General features: G+C 38.4%; 3 protein-coding genes across 6 annotated transcripts; all 3 read left to right on the top strand.

Annotated features, from left to right (window-relative positions):
* The first annotated feature begins 3,047 nt into the window (after nt 1–3,047).
* Nucleotides 3,048–8,369, top strand: rnf185 (ring finger protein 185). 4 transcript variants are annotated; one of them, XM_083794147.1, is made up of 7 exons: nt 3,048–3,109; nt 3,401–3,694; nt 4,631–4,649; nt 4,963–5,075; nt 5,898–5,952; nt 6,551–6,668; nt 6,781–8,369. In XM_083794147.1, the coding sequence occupies exons 2-7, from the start codon at nt 3,510–3,512 to the stop codon at nt 6,876–6,878; spliced, it is 588 nt and encodes a 195-aa protein (XP_083650273.1). In that variant the 5' UTR covers nt 3,048–3,109; nt 3,401–3,509; the 3' UTR covers nt 6,879–8,369. The 4 variants fall into 4 exon arrangements, with proteins under 4 accessions (XP_083650273.1, XP_083650276.1, XP_083650274.1 ...); XM_083794150.1 differs by having other exon boundaries at nt 3,049–3,109; nt 3,501–3,694; XM_083794148.1 differs by having other exon boundaries at nt 3,072–3,109; nt 3,414–3,694.
* A 4,764-nt stretch (nt 8,370–13,133) lies between these two features.
* On the top strand, nt 13,134–14,115 carry LOC310878931 (uncharacterized protein; the record flags this gene model as incomplete). Its single annotated transcript, XM_083793347.1, has 3 exons — nt 13,134–13,374; nt 13,541–13,785; nt 14,041–14,115. The coding sequence occupies 3 exons, from the start codon at nt 13,134–13,136 to the stop codon at nt 14,113–14,115; spliced, it is 561 nt and encodes a 186-aa protein (XP_083649473.1).
* Nucleotides 14,116–15,189: 1,074 nt separating this feature from the next.
* ess2 (ess-2 splicing factor homolog) lies at nt 15,190–22,997 on the top strand. The gene is made up of 10 exons (XM_083793438.1): nt 15,190–15,632; nt 16,518–16,686; nt 17,568–17,657; nt 18,193–18,359; nt 18,454–18,571; nt 18,674–18,807; nt 19,112–19,214; nt 20,661–20,773; nt 20,865–20,980; nt 22,342–22,997. The coding sequence occupies exons 1-10, from the start codon at nt 15,483–15,485 to the stop codon at nt 22,610–22,612; spliced, it is 1,431 nt and encodes a 476-aa protein (XP_083649564.1). The 5' UTR covers nt 15,190–15,482; the 3' UTR covers nt 22,613–22,997.
* Nucleotides 22,998–24,006: the final 1,009 nt, after the last annotated feature.

The raw sequence follows: 24,006 nt of genomic DNA, 5'->3' as shown, positions 1-24,006 counted from the left end.
GCTCTTGCTGCCATTTGTAGCAAAAGTTTTATAAGTGTACTCGGGGGTGGGCCGCCGCCCACCAGATTAGCATGGAGCCGCAGATATACCAGTTACCATCTGTGGCCACGAGGAGGCACTGCAGGAGTCCTGACGGCGGAGAGGCTACAGAAGTAAATTTAGATATTTTATTTTCCTGAAGTTGAACCGATAATCTGACAAAGTTGCAATGATTAGTACAACATATTTGTTTAGTTTACAGGTGGATGGAGCCCGCATACCATAGCCTATTACGTCTAACGACCACAAGTAAACCGGAATAATTGAATAATTGATTTTATTTGTGTGATAAATAACTATAAACGTGAGTGTACTTTCCAGAGACTATTTAGCGTCTGTATACCTTTGTTATCCCACAGGGAAATTCTATTTTATTGGGCCCCTCTAGATAGAACGTCTGGTCTGTCCTCTCCGTTTACACTACACTTTACAGCAGCATTGAGAGGCACCCAATCGCAGACGAGACGTGCTCCGTGAGCGGGCCGTGCTCCGTGAGGGGACCGTGCTCCGTGAGGGCGGTGATCCGTGAGGGACCGGAAGTGCGTTTTCCCCCCCGCTTGCACGTGCACAAGCGCACATGCACGCACGCGCAACATAATGCGCGTGCAAGACACGCACTTGCTGGTGCGCGCTTAAATGCCGGGTGTATAGTAGGCTACCAGCTGTGCTTAATCATAATTACGTGCTTGTTTTTAAAAAAAAATTGATGTAGTTTGTTGTAGGTAATAGTTTAATTGAAAGCTTATTAGTTGGTAAGTGTGCATATTTGAAGAAATGCAAATCTAACAATAATAAAATGATATGCAATAATAGGCTAGGCCTATATGGTCGAATATGACATATGATATCAAGGCATTTAAGTAATGTAATAAGTTGCTATAACCCCGTACCCGTCCCACACAAGTGATACTTGTCCAGACCATAGACCACAGACACAGTGACAGGACCATAATGCATGTGAATCCCTTGACTCCTTCAAAACTGCTCTCAAGGGGATGGCTGCAATTCGAAACTGGCCTCTGTAAAATCTGAATCCCCCCCACCGCCCCCCCCCTTTTCCCCTCACTGTATATGTATCTTTTCCCTTTTTGCTTATGATGAATTCCTGTTCTGTTCTTTAACTACATAGAAGTGTCTATTTGTATGTCTCTAAATGTTTTGATGAATTGAACAATGTGGACCCTGTTGTAAACAAGTGTAATGCTTAATTGGGTCGTCCTCTCACGTTAACAGTCTTTGTATTGAGTTTGTGCTTGAAATGTACTGTAATTCTACAAACTGTTATATATTAAATATTTCAATCAATCAATCAATGGGGGACAAAGTTCTTAAGAATGTGTTGTTGCGACTGTAGGCCACTGTTTACTATGAAAACCTGCATTTCCCGTCAGTCAGTCAGTAAGTGTGTCATGTCACACCTCGTCATGCCTCCATATATGGTCACGCCTCATGACATCACGCCTCGTGACACGTCACGCCACCATATATGGCCGTTTCCATATATGATATAAGATCGCGACACTGACCTCATCAAACCCTGGATAGCCATACATGGAAAAGACTGGATCATCACCTAGATCTCCATATATGGAGCTGAGCCGGCCAGCAACTCTACATCTGACCTCAAACCCTTAGATCTCCATATATGGAGCTGACCTGTTCTGACATTTCATATGTTGATCCTTCCCCACCCGTCCTTCCTCTTCGATGTTTCCCTTTTTTTATGTTCTGTTTATTCATTTTTTACAAATATAGAAGTAAATTGAGAAATAAAAACAGAGTGACAAATACAAAAAACTAAAACACACACAACAACAAAACACAAACTCCAAATCAAGACAACCAAAGAACATTCAAAACACAACAAAACAATAAAAACAATATATAAAATATATATATAAAAAATTTCAGACAAGACAGGTTGGCCAGTCAGGCGACAGTTATTCAGGTTCAATCGGGGGCACAAGTGTAAGGCGGTCAACATGAGAGAGAAAAGGCTGCATGCTTTACTGAATTTGGAGATTGAGCCACGCAATGTATATTTAATTTTTTCCAATTTTCGATGTTTCCCTTTTGACTGATACCTGTCCATTCAAACTCTAGACGGGCCCGCCCCAAAGTTATTAGTAGAGTTCTCAGGCCCAAAAATGAAGGCCCGGCCCTACCTGGGCCCTCATCAAACCCTGTACACTCAAGACACGCTCCATGGCCAGTACAGAATTAATTCCATATGTTGATCTGACCCCCCCATGCCAAAGCACCAGCGCTCGCCCAGCAGTCTGCCGTCACCCAGGCAGATGTGTGCACGTGACCTCACTTCTCGCCCTCAGGGCGTCTTACTGGTATAGTCTGATTGGCAAGATGGTCTACGGTTGGTTACGGTTGGTATGGTTATTTATCTTTCTATTCCCACAACAATATAGTCTACAGAAAAATATGGCATATTTTGGACATCATTGATCATGACTAATACAATTTTAAGAAATGTAATGTAATGTATTTTTTTTTATGTGATCGTTTGACAGCCCTAATACTATACAGACACACACACACACACACACACACACACACACACACACACACACACACACACACACACACACACACACACACGCACGCACGCACGTACGCACACACACACACACACACACACACACACACACACACACACACACACACACACAATTGGTATTATTAAAGTGGAGACGTTTAGCAATGTTGCTCATTCCACGGACGCGTGGTCATGACAAGCTGTACCTCGTTGTAAAGGTGACTAATCAACGATTAAAATGATGTAAAACACAATACCAATTGTATTATTAAACAAGTGGAGAAATAATGGACCAAAGTTAAGTTTCCGGTCCCTCACGGATCACCACTCTCACGGAGCACGAATCGATCCCCTCACGGAGCACGGCCCGCTCACGGGTACTTTTTGCCCTGTTTGGTTCAAATTTGCTGCCTTGTGTCTTCCGCAGGAAGCTCTGCCTAGAAGACATAAGCAGGGCAAAAAAATACACTAAACAACATACTGTACGCGTACCACTCTGGAGCTGTGATGCAATCTGCTGTAAGGACAATATTATGTTAACTTACTTTAAAAGCTTTAGATTGTGTGTCGAAGAGAGCGTGCGTTACCCAAGACGACAGTAATGGTCCGTGTATATTTGGTTTGTTTTTAATCACACAATTAACCAACAAAACGGCGAACGAAAGATCCGTTCTAAACCGTCGTCTGCTAACGTTAGCAGTATTCACAGCGTTCAAGTATGTCGTTATAGTAGTTTGTTTAGATAACCTGTGTGTGTTGATTAGCAACCCTGCTTCATTCTCGTCTTTGCTGTGTTGTGTTCACCTTTAGTCATAATCCTCAGGAACTGGAAGGATTCGTATGCACATATTCTGAAGAGCTGGGGGTCAGCTGTTAGCTGTAACACTCCACGCATACCTCTTGTTGTTAGTGGATCTAAATGGCGAACGCCTCTCCAGCCTCTGGCTCTGCTGCTGCGGCCACCGAGAGCCCGAGCCCCGCAGGATCCAACAGCTCGTCCACCACCGGGGGGGACGGAGGGAACCAGGACAGCACCTTTGAATGTAACATATGTCTGGACACCTCCAAGGACGCAGTCATCAGCCTTTGTGGACACCTTTTCTGGTAGCTACTAAGCCTTACTTATTTGTAGTCATTCACTGGTCTGTTTTTTTGCGAATGTTCCCAGATTGATTTACTGTATCTGCTGTAACAGGCCAGAGTAGATCTGATACTAGCTCTGATCTATAGCTCTAATGCGTTGCAACGCATTAGAGCTATGGACCAGAGCTAATCTGATAGTTAAGTTAGACTATTATTGATTGATTGAAGTATTTATTAACAGTTTGCAGAATGGGTATTTCACACGAAAGCACAACTCAATACAAAGACAGTAAGACTTACTGTGGACGATACACTGATAAATAATATACTAACAGGGTCCACCATTTTCAATTAATCAGAACATTTAGAGATGTACAAATATACATAGATCATAGATGTATTTGATTGAGTCAGATCTTTACTTTTACTTGCAAATGTCAAAATTGATAAAATACGTGGTTTGATAGTATTGATTCAAACCTAAAACACAGTCTACTCTAGGCTTACTGGATACAGGAAGTGTGGGCACCTATTTGGAAAATGGTCTGATTCCGAAGGAGCATTTATAAACAATAGCAACAATAAATACTGTGTACAAATATATTTAAATAATATAGGCCTAACCGACTAATCAAGTTATTATGCCGGTAGTTATATTATTAGCACAAGACATTTTATATTCATAATGTATGCAGCTAGCCTACTACAGTACATGATGCAAAATAGAAGAACACATTGTTTAAGGAAATTGGGTTAGATTGTATTGTTCAGATCTGGTTAATACAAGCTAGTTTAGAGAAAATGTGTTCTTCTCACCCCATAAAGTATGATGATTGAGGATTATTACAAATTATTCCATTTGCATAGCATAACATAACCTGTTTTATTTTGAGCTGCATGTTTTCCCTAATGAAACATTATTTTTCTCCAACCCTCTTTTGTTTGCCTCTCAACCAGTTGGCCTTGCTTGCACCAGGTGAGTTTATATATGACTTGTTCCCTTTCCTAATTCCTATCCACCTATTTAATGACCTAATTCTTAAGTCCTATATGCTTCATTGTGTGATGAATAGTGAAAATTGACGATCTACAAGCTCACATTGGGTTACACTGTGGTGCGTCGTGAGCTTGTAGATCTGCTATTTGTTTCACTATTAACAAATAAATAGATTCTAATCTGAATTATTTATTTAATACATCAGGTTTAGAGTGGTTTGGAAAACTATAATACGAAACATTAACAGTGAACTCTCTTTGACTGTTCCTTTTCTTGTTCATGTTTAATTCAGTGGTTGGAGACTAGACCAAACAGACAGGTGTGTCCAGTATGCAAAGCTGGCATCAGTAGAGACAAAGTTATCCCTTTATATGGACGGGGAAGCACAGGCCAACAGGACCCAAGGTGGGTAACGTACATTTTTTGAGTGGTGCAACCATTCCCTTACGGAGCTGTGTGTGTGGGTGGCTGGGTGGGTGGCTGGGTGCGTCTGAGCACGAAAACAGCATGGTTGTTTTTCACCACCTGTGCGCAACCTAACACACACACGCACATATTAACTATATATGTTTATATTTCTCAACCGTTTCGGACGCGGGGCGGCTCGTCGGAATCGGGCCGGCACCCTGGGTGCGTTCCTGTGGGTCTGGAACTTCCGCCCACCCCCACACAGAGTTGCACCACTCACTTCACACAGGTGTGATTTTTCCTTTTTTGAGTGGTGCAGCCACACCAATGAACAGCAATGTGCCTATTGTCCCTATGTCTGTCGGTCGGTCTGTCTGTTTAGGGTACCAACAGGTGACAAAGTGGCGCTGTTGAGCTTCACACTGTGCATGATGGGAAGCAGATTTTCTAGTGTTAGTGTAACACGAGCACAGTGCAGTACAGACTACGGTGTAGCACCTGTACTGATGCACAGGTGCATGATGAGAGGCAGTACAGTACAGTACAGTACAGTGTCAATTAATCACAATTACACTCATGCCACTGAATCTCATGTATCCAGTACAAGGCTCTAAATCTCATTAATCGATTAGATAACAATTACTCTCATGCCTCAAATTCGAAGCTGACCACATTGTTTTATCATTTTGTGATGTATCAGATTTTTATTTTGCTTATCAATTGTTTTTCAGAACTAGACATACAGAAAAATCGTAGAATTTTTGTATTGTATGTTAATGTAAGCTGTTCTTGTCTGATCAACAAATAACTTTGTTATAGAGAAAGAACGCCTCCTCGACCGCAAGGCCAGAGGCCTGAGCCAGAAAATCGGGGTGTAAGTATGCCTGATAATTTACCACTGTAACATCGTCATTAGCCACATACTATTATATTGTTTTCCAATTCCCATGGGTGCATTTATATCATCACATTTAAATAATAAAATTATAAATTATATTTATAATAAATTATATTTAAGCATTTTGACCACGGCATCCCAATTTTGGACATTTAAACATTTAAAATATTTTCAAAATGAGCAGATGTACAACCACACAATGTGCCGGGATCACACGTGATTTTGTAGATTGGCTATTTTCTTCTGGATCTAACTGTAATGTTAGCTGATGAGTTGCATTATACATTCATGATGAAACTCTTACATTGGATGATGCTGCAGATGCTGTAGTGCAAACTTGCACTCAATTCATTAATAAAATGACCTTTCCCACTGGGATCTATTAGACGCTACTAGTGATGTGGAGACAGGTCCCTTGAGAATGACTATACATTGCGTTGGATATTGCGTCACATCTTATGTTGTGAAATAGTTTCCTCAGACGTTTTTTACCTGTAGATGTGGCTAAAGATTGGTGAAATGTGTGAACTTGATGTCACCTTATTTATTTGATTACCGGTAACTTAAATTTCAGGGATTTCAAGGATTTGGTTTTGGAGATGGGGGATTCCAAATGTCATTTGGGATTGGTGCCTTTCCATTTGGTATTTTTGCAACAGCCTTCAACATCAATGATGGAAGACCTCCCCCAGGTATTCATGTTTTACACAATAATATATTGTTTTTGAACTCAACACATCGTGCAATATTTTACCAAGATATACAATAACCTCTGTTTGTTTAACTCTTAATTGCGTCATACAGCTGCCCCTGGAACGCCTCAACACATGGATGAGCAATTTCTCTCTCGACTTTTCCTATTTGTCGCTTTGGTGATTATGTTTTGGCTTCTTATTGCATAAATAAAAATAGGGCATTTTCTTCAAAAAAGTCTGACATTATGTCACATCATCACATCACATCTACTTGGTTTTTCTGACATCCTAAATATTGAGCATTAGTTGATTTGTATTTAAGCATTTGAAGACCCACAGAGTATTATTTACACCACTAACTGAAATCCAGCAAACTATACCAAAAAGCAGAAAAGAAAACACAAACTTGCATGATGTGTCAGTGCCCACAAAGTTGGTGAGTCATTGGGTTATCGTTACCAGCAAATTCTTGATTGGTTACGAAGCCCAAGCTTTTAAATAAGTAGATGTAGACCAGTGGTTCCCAAACACGGGACCCATTTGTGGGTCGCTGACACATTTTAAGGGTCCCTTTTATTTTTTGTTTCCTACATTTTTGTTTTTAATTATGATTTCTAAACGATTTCACAAAACATTACCAAAAAAGCAAAATCTTAGATTTTTTTCATAAAGAAATGAAAGATAAATCAAAGAAATTTCATAAATTAGAAAACGAGTAGTGAAAATGGCTGATCTACACGCTCACAATGCAGCGTTGTGAGCTTGTATAACTACTATTTTCACTAGTTCCCGGGCAAACATCTAATCTCTCTTTTGGGTCACAGGCTATAAAGTTTGGGAACCACTGGTGTAGACAATCTACAAGCACACATCTGCTATTTTTGTTGCAGAGCACCGGCACACAAACTATAAATCAAGCACACCGCATGAAACAAACAGTGATTGCTACCAAGTTACAGATCACAAACATTGTCATTTATGTTTACTGACTATTTGTTGGAATTTAAACTATATGAATGAAAGAAATAAGAAATGAAAAAACTTTGACTACTGTATATGGATCACCCAGGCAGCTGACATCAGTGGATGACTGATGCAACCATATGGAAATGTGCATATTGAAATTATTCAACCAAAGTAAATATCACTTAAATATATTTGGGTAAAATGTATATATTTGAATGGCAGTGTTTTCTTTCTATTGTTGAAATATGCCCAGTAGCATCAGTAGCTAGCTTTTATTATTTCATTTTCCAACAGTTAAAAAAGTTATTGGTGTAATTACATGTAACAAGCATGTATAGCAAGATAGGCTGCGACCTGCTCTTGGTTTGTGCTTGAAAATTGTGGCCTGAAAGACAGATAAATTAAAGCTGTATGAATGCAGTGATTGAACAAAATATTTTTGTAACGAAATTATGCATAATGCCATATTTCTTACTGTAAAAATGTGTCTCTCCAGTGTCAAATGAGACCAAGCAGATTCCGTTTTGATCTTGTACATAAGTGGATGAAATATTTATATTTAAAACAGTATTCTCTCCAAACCGTGTAATCATTATTCCTTGCTGTAATTAAATGTAAATTATTGTAGCATATCATACTTTGAAAATCAGAGATTCGATGAAGTCATATTAACAGTTTTCTAAATGTGAATTTACTTTGTTAACAGCATTCTATGTACTGTAAATAAAGATAATATTAATCATAGACAGTTCTAATGTGCAAGAAATCATTGTCTTTTGCCTGTCTGTCTTTGGTGTGCCAGAGCAGTGGTTTTCAATGTAAGGTCCTTTTGGGGTTTCCAAGTAAAATTTTGATAGTTAGCAACCAAATGAACCCTTTAAAAAAAAAGATTTCTTGGGCTTTTTCTGCCAAGGGGTCTATACTTGGTCCTGTCATCTTTTTTAAATCTACTACACCAAGCTGCTATTTTTTGCTAAGTGTTTGCCCCAAGAATAGTGATGTTATGTTTCATGTAGTTAAATCACAAAATATGTCTTGACTGCTTCAAATTATTCAGTGTATGTAAACCATTTCATATGCTGTGCCTTTCCCTCTGCAATGGAGGAGTCCTGGTCAGCATAGACATGGGGCTATATCTTGCACCACCCCTTAACCCTTATCCCTAAACTAATTTGCCATTTTTTACTATTTAAAAAAACCTTTTAAAATAGTTCAAATAGCAGATACAAGCTCACAATGTCTCGCTGTAGATCGATAGTTGAACTATTTTAAAATGTTTTTAAAAATAGTAAAAAATGGCAAATACGTTTAGGGATAAGGGATAAGGGTGGCGCAAGATGGAGCCCCATAGCCTATGGTCTTTGTTGACATTCTCTTTTGGCCCATTTCCTTATCCAATAAACTCTACTGCATTAGGAAATTCTTCTGTTTATTTTCAACACAAAGCCCAAGGGTCAATTGTGACCATTGTGCTAAGAGGTCAAAACCACATACCGTACTGTATCTACAGTATATGGAGAAAATGTACACGTAATTTTCATTGTCACCATGGTAAGCACATTGGTTTGTAAAATGTTTCTCTCATATGCAAATTAAGCCTTCATAACTAATTAGAAGCTTTGATTTTAGTCATATTTAGTCAAATTTCCCCATTTCACTATGGCATAAACAGTTAAATTGTTCAGTAGTGATCTTTTCATTTGTCAAACCACATTTGTGTTGGGCTGACATGCACCGTGACCCTGCAATCAAGTTCTGCCTATACATGTCAAGGATGATCATTATCAGCAGTGGCCAATAATTACTCTGTATTATTGTATACAGTGCAAGTGCATTATATATTTGGTAGATAAACAATCATATATATAAATTATCTGACCAAAACGGGCACCGTATTATAGATGACTGTTATAAAGACATGCATTGGATTTCTATGTATTCCTTTCTGGTCCCAGGGGTGAACTATTTGTCTGGCCCACCAAATCCTCTTCCAAGTTCTTATTGCCGGCCTCATCTTCAGCAAGTGTTATTTGAACTTCTGTGGTATTTTCCTCCACAAGCTCACAGGCAAGGTTGGAGAAAGCAGAGAGGGGCAGATTCTCCCTCTGCCTTTCCCGGTCACACGTTTGCTGTTCCTGATTTCTCCTGAAGCGTTGGCTTCTGGCATAACAAAAAGCACATACATTCTTCACGTATATTGAAACTAATGTCATACCATGTCATTCTTTAATCTTCTTTTTTATTTTTGTGCACAGACATGCCCAAAATTGGGATGCCAGGGTTAAAATTGTTCATCTCCAATGTATATTGTGACACTGCTCAAATGAGCAATCCCATATTTACCTTTTACAGTCTTTAATCTTTATCTCATTAATGGTAGTTTGAGTTATCTATATGAGCATTATTTCTACTCTATTTTATGCATAGTTCTTTCCCTTTTATTTTTAACCACACTGACCTCTTATAAAAGAAGCAAAATGATATGCCTGATCCCAGCAGTATGATGACGGTCATAAGAAGTGTTCCAAGGACATATCCTGTGAAATAATGATGTTGGTCAGAAATTAGTACTACAGTGAATTGCACATTAAATGTGAAATGTATTTTTTTTTAAATATAATTTATTTAACTTATTTTTAATTCAAACTATTTAATGAGGCAAGTCAATTAAAAACAAATTTGCATGAATTCTAGCATGGCCACGCAGGGTTTCCATCTTGGCTGAAGTTTGGTCACTACATGGGAGACTAAGGTTTGCATCCCAAATAGGACGTGAAAGTTACAGATTGCAGCATAACTATTTATAACTTGTATCTAGAATATTAGCATCATAACATAGAAGAATTTGGTAGAGCCTACACCGGAGGCAATGGCACAAGATTCATACCAAGTACTCCTAAGTCCTTTTTCTTTGGTCTTGTGTAGGCCTGTGGATGAAGTCCAACATCTGTAGATCTATCTTGATCGTGTCCTGGGATCGGGGGACCCTCACTGTAAGGCCATAGTTGGGGGGATTCTTGAATTCCTGTTGTATTCTGGCCATGGTGTGATGCTACAAACATGAGAACATTATGATTGTGTGCCTGTAAATATCTGGGCCCACTGAGAGAACCATTGGCAACAAAAACAATGGGTACAGACAATGTCTTGATAAAGGAATTGAAAATAACAAAGTTATCATTGTTTATCTAACAAAAGCTGAAAGCACATATAGGCTATATCCTGATGGGGATGTTTTTAACTTCACAAGTTCACAACTGACTTGAGATTGAACATTGGCATGAAATATGCTTGTGTTGACACTGAGCAGTGTACAGAGAGGGAGGAATCATCCCTTCAGTTTTACACTTTACTGTTACATTCCACCAATTCATAAACAGGGGTAAGGAGTTGCATTTAGGATACCTTTACAAACCACGTTATTATATTATTGATATAACAATCATAATAATAAATTATATTTGTTACGCATGTTATATTTAGTAGCACTTTGAAAGAGAAACATTTATTTTTATCTTAAATATTTGGTTACCGGTATTTATATTTGGTTATAAAAGTAATGTTTACCTGTGCTAAGGTATTGCTGAAGTGATGAATTGTGTACATTGGTTTGATTTGGCCAGATTGATATCTTCAGCTTATCACTACCTAAGCCTTTATAAACAGAAGAATATTCTGATTAGTTTAGTTGTATGAAAATGTGACAGATCATTGTATTTCTCTTAAATCATAATCATATATTAGAGCTTGCATTTATCTCTAGTGGATAACAATAATTTAAACCTCATCAAGATCATAATGTTTATTACTATTATACTACTACTAGGCTACTTACCGTGGATGCTTGATATATCACCAGTCAGTGTGAGGATAAGGAACATTAACTCCTTAGGCTTCAACATTTTCCAATATAGCCACATTGCAAAACAGCAGTATCCAAATCAGTGATCATACACTTTTCTTCAGCACGGTACTTCCTCCTCTCGAGTGTGACAAAATGAAAAAGACTCTTTGGTGTCTTGTGCATTCTTTAGTTGATGCCTATAGTCCCACCCAAGTTTTCTGTTGGGTCATAATTTTGTTTAGTTTCTAATATGTAGCTGGATATTATGATTCTATTGGGTTTTAATAAAGGATCAAATATCAATACATTGATTGACTTTATTCTCCTGATGTTTGCCTCTCTGTCTATCTATAGTGCAGCATTTGGATTACTAAACTACAGTGGAACTCTAGCTGCGCTACTACTGTAGTCGTATGAAGGAATGAGAGGCACTGTGAAAATACACAATTGAAATATATGTTTACGTTTTATGAACCATAAACAATAGAAAACAAATACTTATTTTGGAATGAAATTGCATAGTCAAAATATTCCATTTAACAGAAATTGCAGTCTCCATTAGACAGTTATCGTTTTCAAGGATGTATTTTTGCGCCCAATATTGCAATTCCAACAAAGCAAACCTTTATCATACTAATCCCCAGTAATGACTTGTGAACCAGTCAATGTGATATAATTCTTTCTATTGAGAAGCACAATAACTACGGATAACAATCTCAAATGCTCAATAAACTATACATCAACAATCTGGTTGCTATTAAACCCAAGTGAAAGGGACGGGATAGTGTTTATTGTTATCTGTTTTCAGAAGGCCTTACGAGAGGAGCTTAAGACAGATTGTGAAATCCATTAATTCTGTGGAGAAAAAAGGGTGTATTGCCTTGTATGAAATAACAGGATTTGTTGGGAAATGAATACAACCTATAATACCTGGGCAGAGCACAGAAAGACTGCTTCACACAGATAAGCACACCCCATGTGACAGTGAATACGTCTTGTCTACATATTTCATAATATTTTTTCTCAGTCAAGTGCTTTGTTACCACTAATATTTTCAGTATTAATTCTTGGAGGATAAACGACTAATGTGTGTGTATAGAGGAATGTGTTGCTGTCACCTCTGTGTGACTCTCTATTTGAATTGGTGAATATGTACCTGATAGTTTACACATAGCATTGATAAAGCCAAATGGGAAAGTGACATTAAGAAATATATTTCTTCTAATCAGGTTTTTCACCACACCGAAGGGTTCATCTTTAAGCCCGGGTTTCTAATACCAGGCAATCCCCTTTTCTCTAAAACCACAACAATACGGATCTTAGAGGCTCTCTACTTCTCATTTTATGTAGGCCTAGTGAAATCTGATTTCTTTTTGAGAAAGGAATAAGGCAAGATTAGTTGAATCTGCTGTCCACTCTAACCCCTACACAAAACTGCCCAGATTAGCAAGGAATTAATTTTGTGTGCCTAGTCCATAGGGGAGATTATGTTTTTACACTTTTTTCCCCTCAACAATTTCACTATAAGGACCAGGCAGTATGTAGGACACGGAATAGAAGGCAAGGATAGGCTGGACCTACACTATCTAAAATTGTTTCATTTAAGGAGGTTGCAGTTAGTTATTATTATATTGTGAAAGAACGGTCTGGAGATGGATGGATTGATTAAGACAGAAAAACAGAAGTTCCCATTTACAATTGAAAATATACTGAAGAAATATCCTAACAACACTAAAGAGGAATGCAGACAGAGTGGTGCTGCTGGACAAAGGGAAAAGACAGGCATCCCTGGGAATACTGCTGAAGGGCAAACAGAAGTTCATCACACTTGCATATGCTGCTGCTACTGTAGCAAATGTGGAGAGGTGTTCCAAACGGATTTTATTCATGAATGTAAGGCTGAAACTTGTTTTGCCTTGTAGAATAACACATTACAGATTATTGCTGTTTTGTTTTTTCTCATGTTTTTTTGTTCATGTTTGTGTTCATGTTGGATTAACTGATTTCAGAGGTGATTCAACATTAAGTCTGATCTAAAATCAGGTCTCTTGTGTCACAGCATGCCAGTATGGATGGTCTAGTAGAGGGACGTTCTCAGACGCTTGTAGGTGGGGAGACACTCACAGAGAGGGAGAGGAGCTGTCTGTCAGTCAGCTCCAGAGACGTACCCGGCGTCACCGCACAATTTTCACAGAGGATCAATTGGATGCTCTGGAGGAGCTGTTCCTTCAGAATCAGTATCCAGATGTGAACACCAGGGAAAAACTAGCACAGAGCACGCACTTAAAAGAGGAAAGAGTCGAGGTAAGATTGTTATCATAATGATCTTAAGAATGCATTTTATTTGTAATACTTCATAATAGTTCTTCTTCATAAACACCCACAGCTCCAGGGGAAATGTTTAATTCCTTTCAGAAGTGGGATGGGTGCAGATGTTCTGTGTATGTTATGTAGGCCTACAAGGCTTTCTTTTTGTTATCAAATCCTATTATGGCAAAGCTGCTTGGTATTGGAAAGAAAACAACTAATTATTGCTTTGAAACATCGCTTTTCCAACAGGTATGGTTTAAGAACCGAAGAGCAAAGTGGAGGCGTCAAAAAAGACTATCATTTGGTGTAGTTTCAGAAAACTGAATAATTGAAGTTTATGGACAGTGTGTGTCTGAATTACCTTATTACCGTTTATGGTTTGTGTGTGTGTGTGTGTGTGTACAGTATGTGTGCGTGCGTGTGCTGTGTGTGCATGTGTGTATTTTTGTAATGCTTGTGGACATTTCTTCCTGGTGACATTGTTTTGATTACATTTTTTAAATGTGGAGTACGTATTCATGACACTATATACCATAGCTCACTGATGATGCTATAAGATCTGGCAGATAATAAAGATGATTTCATTTATTTTAAATTGTTGGTTTCATTTTGGAGTTGTTGAAAACATTTGCCACTTAGAGAGAAAATAAAAATATATCTGAATATATATATATATATATATATATATATATATATATATATATATATATACCTATATATCTTCTACCCCGCATTTGAACCCGTTTTGGTGTGCTGTGCTGACATTTCTTCAGGCGAAATTCAGATCCATCCTGTGTCTAGAGTCTGAGCGACCTTTGACATAATCTAAATGTCTCAAGAGCAGGGTGACAAAATACAACCACCCCAAGGCCTAATTGTATTGTAATAACATACTCATTATACAGCCTACAGACTGTACAGAATTACAATTTATTCAATATAAAAGTGCCACTTTAACTTTTAAATGTGCCAATATGACATCCTCTGATGAGCCAAGGACCCCCATATATGGCCCATTGATTGAATTGATTGAAATATTTATTAACAGTTTGTAGAATTTACAGTACATTTTAAGCACAAACTCAATACAAAGACTGTTAACTGTGAGTGGACGACCCAATTAAGCATTACACTTGTTTACAACAGGGTCCACATTGTTCAATTCATCAAAAACGACATCAACGACGTTGGTACAATACGGTATTTTCATCACCCCCCCCCCCCCTTTATAATAAAAAATATAGCCTGGCTCAGGCTCCTTTGTCTCGGATTTGTCTACTATATAAATAGAAATACCCGTTTTGGCCGTTATATAAATCTAAATATATCTGGTAAATACATAGGGTACATACCACTTTAAGAATCTGATTATTATTATCTTCCGCCGACGTCACGCACGAACGTAGCGTTGTTGTTTCTCATCAGGAGGAGGAGGCAGCCACGCTTTATAACACACACTGTTTGATTACAATCACGATTTTATCTTAAGTATTGTTAGCGACAGTAAGATGTACATATTCCAGTTAAGGGCATAGTTAAGTCTGAGAATCGTATCGATTGGTAATTGTTTTCTATTCGGCATTCAAGAGGGACCCCAGTACCCCACCGAGCTAGCTAGTGTGCTAACTGCTAACAACAACGTCGCATATTAATTAATAAGGTATTAGTGTAAATAGCATCAGTACTGTACCATGGAAGGGAGTGCCAGCGTCAGAAGATCGTTACAGTCTGGGACACTTGTCCCTGCAACTTGTGCCACTGTCGCCCTTCGACAGCAACCTGAAGAGGAGAGCGCTGGGACGTACAAGAGAAAGGTTCTGGACGAAGAGGACTACATAGAGGTATGCCTGTTGAAAGTGGCTTTTCCTTTCCTTTGAGCAATGAATGGCACTTTGTTGCTAGATTGCTGTTATTTAGGAGTGCTTCTCAAATCATATTTTGATTGATTAAATATCTATTGAATACTTTATTAATAGTTTGGAAATTGTATTGGGGTACGGTTTACAAAGATTGTTAAAAGATTAAGTTCACAAAAAGGCTGGTTTCCATTGTGGACTGGTGGTCCCGTGTATTCAATTCATAAAAACATTTTAACTAAAGACAGAATAATAAACATTGATTACATTATTTCAAGGAGATACTGTACGATTACACACACACACACACAGACACACACACACACACACACACACACACACACACACACACACACACACACACACACACACACACACACACACACGCACTGTAAACGTCTCTATTAAAGTGTACAAATGAGTGTACTAATTGGACCCTGCACACTCCGAGGAACCAATGGAAAAAGAAAATGGAACCATTTTGCTTGATTTACAGATTACAGTACATCTAGGTCTAGGAGTTGCAGACACATACAGTAAGGGTCTATTTGGTTGCTAAATGCTTGCTGGTGCTGAAATTGTGCATTTCGCTTTTACAGTATACACAGATATTATTTATCATTTATGAGTATGTGCAGTCTCCACAGATTAAAACAACAGGGTATAATTAATACTTTGAGAAAAAGTCCCGATCCTGATGACCTTTGCTGCGTGTACACACCCTCATCTTTCTTCCTGTTTACTGTCAACTTACTGTGATCTATCAAAAGAAAAGAAAAAGTAAACAGTGAGAAATGCACTACAATGTCACACATGGTATATATAACGCAATCCATAATCCAAGTTTTTGTACTTATTTGTTTCTAACAGAGTTTAGAGAAAATCATTCAACGTGATTTCTTCCCTGATGTAACAAAACTGCAAGCACAAAAGGATTACCTAGATGCAGAAGAAACTGGTGACCTTTCAAGGATGAGAGAGATATCCATCAGATATGGCTCATCTCTGACGAAATCTACACCACGAGCTTCAGTACCATGTAAGTAAGGTGAAGGGTGAGCTTTAAAAATGTATTATCTTTTTTAACATCTGTTTCAGATGTGTTTACTGGGGCTTTTCAGCATTCTGTTATGCCAATGCCTGGTAATAAAAATTGCAAGACTCGCCATCTCCGATTTACTTTCCGTATCTGCGTGAAGTGGGCGGACGCCTTTTTACTGGAGATGGGTAGCAGGTTGGAGTCTATTCATCGCAATGGAAGAGTGCACGTGAACACAGCTTCTGAACCATTCTTTCGCCCCATGGTCACTAAACAAAATATTGGACCTGATCGTAACAAGCCACACAATATTCCCAAGAATTTCATACTAAATGGCTTAATTCAGAGAGACAAATCAGGAGATTTTCCTATCGTGGGATAGGAGTCAGACGTTTGTGAGATTTACAGTCTGAAGCCGGCACCCACTTGGGAGATAATTTGTAGGTTTTGCATGTCGCCATTAGTGGCTCCAATCGGGATGGACTATCTTCCTAAATTAACAATCTTTGGTAATAGTTACTCACACGTATCATGTGGTCAGTGCACTAACTAGCTTCACCACAAGGCACACATCCGCCATAAACAATTTCAACCTACCAACCAATCAATGTCATTTATATTCAAACATGAAAAAGAAATGGAAAGAAAATAGCAAATCTACAAGCTCACAACCTGTTGTATTGTATTTAGACTATTTTCACCATACAACACCATTATATGATGAAATGTTAATGTTTAATTAGATAAATAAACATGACATCACTCACTGTTGCTCAAAATGTGTTTTTGACGATAATCAAATGTTTCAACCAAATAATAGGCCAGATATGTTTTGTGGCTTTTTGGTGAGTGCATATCTTTTCCTGTTTCCTGTCTATCAGATGTGACTCCAGCTAGTTTTGAGACTCCAGAAGGGCGTGCAGGATCCACACCCTCCTCCACACCTGGCCGAAAAGCTGCTGGCGTAAAAGGTATATATGGGGATATGTTAACCCATTTTGACCTGAGATCAGATTCTAAAAATGTCTTCTACATCCTGAGAGTTTTCTGAAAAAGCTATTTTTCTATGTCAGTCGTTCTTCGATTAAAAACAAATAGCAGACCTACAAGCTCGTAGCGCGCCACTCATCTGCTATTTTTCAATAGCTAAAGCATAACATAATGCTAATACCAAAAGGGGTTCCCGCCCAAAATGGGTAAATTACCCCATTTATAAGACTTGTTCTGACAAAATACAACACGATCCAAATTTGTCTGGTCCTGAGAAATTGCAACTCACTGTTGGAAAAGATCTGAATGTAGCTGTTTTATGGGGGGGGTGCACGCACCCCAACAGCTTACGAACTGGTCTAGTCCATTTCACATAATGATTCTGTTTAGTGTTTATCTTCATCGGAAATAATAAATTTCTTTATGATTTTACAGTCATAAAGTCATTGCATTTAGGATAAGTAAGCAAAAAGCTTTACAGTATTCCTTATATTTTCATTGATTGTGTACTTTTAGAAAAGAAGGATGACGAGGAAGAGAAAGAACTGCCTGGTCTGGATCGTTTCCTTGCCAAGAATACCAGTGAAGATAATGCCTCATTTGAGCAAATAATGGTGCTGGCAGAAGACAAGGAGAAGTTGAGACATTCATGGTTATATGATGCGGAGGCAGAATACAAACAGGTATATATGCATTGCAATGCAAGATAGTAGCACAATGCACATTTTGTCATATATCTTTTCACCAAAGCTAATTAAGCTTTGTTTTTCCTCCTAGCGCCGCGAGGAAAATCTTGCCTTGCCATCAGCAGAGAAGGCAGCCATTGATTGTGTCAAAGCCGGACTAGAGACCTGGGAGTATAAAGCAAAAAATGCTCTGATGTATTATCCAGAGGGTAAGGAGACTTGGTACACTGTTTTACACAAATGCTTGTTCATGGCAGGATCCAAAAGCAATCTGTAAACTTTATTTATTTATTTAACAATCTTAACAATAGGAGTGAAAGATGACGATGCTCTCTTCAAGAAGCCAAGGGAGGTAGTCCACAAGAACACACGTTTTGTTGTAGACCCGTTCAGCAAAGCCCTCAACAAAAGCCAGATTCAACAGGCTGCAGCCCTTAATGCACAGGTAATTCTCATGAGCCATAATGATGTACGAGGGCATATAAAGTAAGATGGATTTAAGCTTGAGCTTTCCTAATATTATATTTTAATGAATACATATTGCAATGTAAATGCAAATATATTCTCTTAGTCTTTTGAAAGGAGAGTGCAACATTTACAATTGCCTTTAATTGTTGCAGACCTGTTTTGGAAGTTTTGGAAGTGCTTGGATAAAACTTCCTGTATATTGGTATTTTAATTTGTATGCTATGAATACAAAAGAATAGGTAAATCCTAACTGAATCTATTTTACCATGTTTTGTGCACAGTTCAAACAGGGTAAAGTAGGGCCAGATGGGAAAGAACTAATCCCACATGAATCCCCAACAGTGAATGGATATGGCTTTGAAGGAGCACCCTCCCCTTCTCCGGGTAAGTGTGCTTTAAACATTATATCCAATACTGTACTAATAGGGCTGCAAACGAATATTCCATATTCGAAGGAATATTTGAATATAAAAGAATGATTGACGTATAACACATTTTGGTTAATCACACAATGTCACTTTAATTGATAAAAAAATTATAACTGATCAAGCTGAAACGGTGATTCATTTGGTAGTGAAGGCAGACAGTTTACAGTGAGACTCAATGGCTACGTTTACACGGACAGTTAAATCCCCTTTTCATTCAGAATAAAGGTTAAATCCTATTAAAAGTTGTCATGTAAACACTCATTCGGATTGAAGTTCATTCTGGTCTTTCTGTGCATGCTTGTTTCCATGTAATTGGTATGGCTATATTATGCTCTTGTTTTGCGATTAATTATATTAAGAAACTAGACATGTTTAATTTCACATCTCTGAGAGAAGCCTCTCATAGGCTACACTGTAGCCTATGAGAGGCCGCTACAGGATACATCAAATATAAAGTTATACGGCATAAAAGTGTTTTTTTATTATTATTTTGTTTTACTGAAATGTAGTGGAGTAAAAGTAAAAGTATTGGAAATTGAAAATAATCAAGTAAAGTAGAAATACCTCAAAATTGTACTTTAGTAATAAAGTAAATGTACTTACTTACTTTCCACCACTGGACGTAAACATATCCCCCCCGCCCCCTATCCAATCAGAAGCCTTCCCAGCCCCAAACCTGATGTGGAATGAAATCATGGGATTTAAAAGTATTGTCCATGTAAACACTCATTTGGAATGACCTTTCCCATGTAAACACAGCAAAAAACATTACTTCTGAATTAATTAATTCTGAAGTTTTCATTCTGAATGAAAAAGCCCTCATGTAACCGCAGCCAGTGACTGAAAACGCAATGTAAAAACTATGCATGGATTCTTGTCTCTCGTGTTAAAGCTCCCTTCTGTGACACAATTATCTTGTAGCCTACCTTAATTTGATTTAAACCAAAAACAAATGCATTGCTTAGATTATTTCCCATTTCATTTTCATGTCGATGTAAGGATTGTTCTAACTTCTATAACAGGCAGCACAATGAGCACATAGTTGGAGTGATGTGTCTCTGTTCCCCAGATAGTCCCAGGCTTAAACTAAACCATTACAAAAATTAGGATCACGCTGTAAGATTAATAAGTATGACTCATTCATTTGATCTTGCAAAAGAGCGCATTTCTCAGCACCAACCGCGGCTGGCGCATATAGAGAACGAAAGAGCAAAAGTTTTATTACATATTAGGCTACAATATTTTATATTAAAATTATATACATTTGCAGTTCGATTCGGTTTGAATGAGTCGAACACACATGTGTGTTTTAAAAGGAATATTTGTGCAGCACTAGTACTTCTTTGTAGGTCTTGCTTGTGCTTTTTAAGACTAAAATATGTTCCCAATTATGTTTCCACAGGTGTAGGCGCAGATTCCCCTTTAATGACCTGGGGTGAGATAGAAAGTACCCCTTTCCGTCTCGATGGGTCGGACACCCCATATGCTGAGAGGAACCATGGCCCGTCATTTAAGGTATTAAACTAGTGGTGGTTGATTCATCAAACATTAATTTAATGTGAATTGTCAAATTCATAAACTAACATTGAGATAATATTTGTAAAAGATTCCAGAGCCAGGAAGAAGAGAGAGATTGGGTTTAAAGATGGCCAATGAAGCTGCTGCCAAAAACCGTGCAAAGAAACAAGATGCACTGCGAAAGGTCACAGAGAACCTTGCAAGGTAAATAGTTTTGAAGTACAAATAATGTAGTCATACAAAAGTGTAGACCTTTATACCGACACCACCTATAGCATTGTTTTGGGTGTTCTAAGGTGTCACAAGTAGTAACACAGAGAATGCCCTTCTTCAGAGAATGCCCTTCTTCCATCATCTACAGTCTGACATAATGTTTTGTAGAAACCTTCCTCCAAAAGACAAAACTTGCTCCTGAGGACGGGAGATGCCTTAAAAGTCACTAATTTTAGTGTTCTCAAGATCTCAGTGCTACACTTTATATCTCAGAATTCAAAGTGATTAAAGTGATGTTTTTGTCTTTAACCCATTTAGCCTGACGTCGAAATAAAAAAAACGTTCGCTCTGAAAGAATATATACCGATTTGTGCCGCATTTTTACGATTTTTCAAAAATAGCAGACCTACAAGTTCATAGCTAGCCAGCGCGCTATGAGCTTGTAGATCTGCTATTTTCCAATAGCTAAAGTATAACAGAATGCTTGAAACACCAAAAGGGTTTCCCGCCCAAAATGGGTTAAACTAAGTTTTGCTTAATAAGAACATCTCTGTTAAATGCACTTCTTCTCTATCACCCAGCTCAAATGAGGAAATGCTTATAAATGCTTCTCAAGATGACTTAATGTCCAAACCTTTGAAACATTATCTTTATTTGCTATAGGGGCTAAACCAGATTTCAGTTGTTGCTTTGCTATAGAGGCTAAACCAGATTTCAGCTGTTGCTTGTTTTCTGTCGATAAATTGAGAATAGCTAGTATAATGTAGTGTTGCCATGGCTCGCTCTTCTGCTGTTGTTGTGGGTTAACTTATCTTCCTCTCCTAGACACACTACTGTCACTGCTCTTTCATGAATAGTGAATGTAATACACTGCCCTCTTGTGTCCATACAAGATAATAATGTATCTTTCCAGGAATATCTATACCCTGCTATTCTGCCTGTATGCTGCTTGTCTTGTCATAACTGTATTGTCTGTCGCGTCGTCTATGTTGATTCAAACTGTTTGAGACGAGGCCAAAGTATATTTGGGGATCCCCAGCCCAAAAGGTTGAGAACCCCTGTGTTATAGGATCATTATGGAAATTTGCCATTTCATGTTTATATCCTCTGCAATTTAGTAATTAATTATTGTCTAGCATTGATGCAGCGTTGTTATTTTGAAACTGTCATTGTTGAATAAATTAATTCTATGTATTCATTTATTACTTTATTACTACATATATTGTAAGTATTTATGTGATTTGGCAAAATAATAATAATGTTGTTAGTATTAGTTGTTATAGCATTTGTTATAGCACAAATGTTGTTTCATAATGATTTAAACTAACAGACCAATAAACTCTGTTTTGCAGTCTCACTCCAAAGGGCCTGAGCCCAGCCCTCACCCCTGCCCTGCAGAAGCTTGTAAATCGGACATCTAGTAAATACACAGACAAAGCACTAAGGGCAAGTTACACCCCATCCCCCTCACATAGAGCCGCGACTCCATTTGGTGGCCCATCCACACCCACAGGCACGCCAACACCGACCAAAACGGGTACCCCTTCCTCTCAAGACCCAGCCTCCATCACAGACAACCTACTGCAGATTCCCAAGAGACGAAAAGCCTCAGACTTTTTCTAATAAGAGTTTACCTATACTCTGAAGTCTCTGGACTAAATGACTTGTTATGGTGTGATCCACCTTTGCCCAAAACTTAGAAGCACATCTTTGTTCGGTTGGATGGGATATGTAATTGAACAGGGAAATCTGAAACTGTGTACTTATTTATGTTATTGCTCTGATGCTTAAAAGTAGGCCTCTGTGAAATACATATTTTTTATTTTATTGTAATTTTGTTTTAATTCTTACTAATCTTTTTAGGTCTTGGAATCATACATAGAATGTGCAAACACAAAGCTGAATGTTTTACATTTGTCAGAAATTATAAAGACACCATTATGTTTATAAGATGCCATAGTTGCAGTGCATTCTTTTTTGCATATACTCTTCAGTATACAGTCCTCAACCTCAGTTCACTGATTGATTGATTGACTACTTTATTAACAAGTTTGTTAAACAGTACAGCCTAGTACAATCAAAAAGGATAAAAAGCCCCAGGGGGTTTGTTTCCCTTGTACTGATTTTAGTTGATCGACAAAGTTATAGGGGCTTGGTATTGGCAAAGATTTGATTTACAGTATAGTCCCTTCACTAGGTACTTTTATTCTCATTGTTAACCATCATTTTATACACTATGATACAGCCTGTTAAAACAGTTTGAGTGATTTAAGTTGAAGAAGAAAAACTATCCTTAATCTCGAACTGTGCTCCTGAATTGTCATTTCTCCTTAATTTCTCCTGGATTGGGGGATATCCGTGGCTTTGGATGGCAACCCGTGTCCGTATTAAACTGCGCATGTGCGACGTGATGATGTCATCACATACATTGTACCATTTTTATACCTTTGATCCCCCCACAGTTAAGGTTAAGGCACACTGGACGCGTTTTTCGGAAAACCGATGGAGAAACGCAGCTAAAAATCAGAAGAAACGTGCTCTGTGTGCAGGGACCTTTACCGTGTGGGGGTCCCCAGAACATCCAGACCCCAGGACCGCGGTTGAGAAATGACAGTTATACCGTGTGGGGGTCCCCAGGGGGTCCCTGTATTGTACTGTCACCCAAAATCATGCAATGGCTGCTAAAAACTCAGCTTCCTGTCATGCAGCTGTGCAGTGTGAAGCTCAACAGCGCCACCTGGCTGCTAAAAACTCAGCTTACCATCATGCACCTGTGCACAGTGAAGCTATACAAAGGGAGTGTGGCTACCCCAGACCACCCCCCCCCCCCCCCCAAATGTGAATTCTGACACTCCAATGTTGGCAACCCTGGTTGTTACATAATGCCTATGTGTGTTTGAAGGCCTATTTGTCCAGAATAGTTCACACAGGTGTGATGTTTGTAATAACAAGTCCCTTGCCACTAAGATATAGATTAGATAGACAGACCATCGTCAACCATTGACCCAGGAATGTGG

Source organism: Protomyctophum parallelum (genome assembly GCF_964188405.1).
Source record: "Protomyctophum parallelum genome assembly, chromosome: 21".
NCBI classification, from domain to species: domain Eukaryota; kingdom Metazoa; phylum Chordata; class Actinopteri; order Myctophiformes; family Myctophidae; genus Protomyctophum; species Protomyctophum parallelum.
This window is presented reverse-complemented; position numbering and strand designations above follow the sequence as displayed.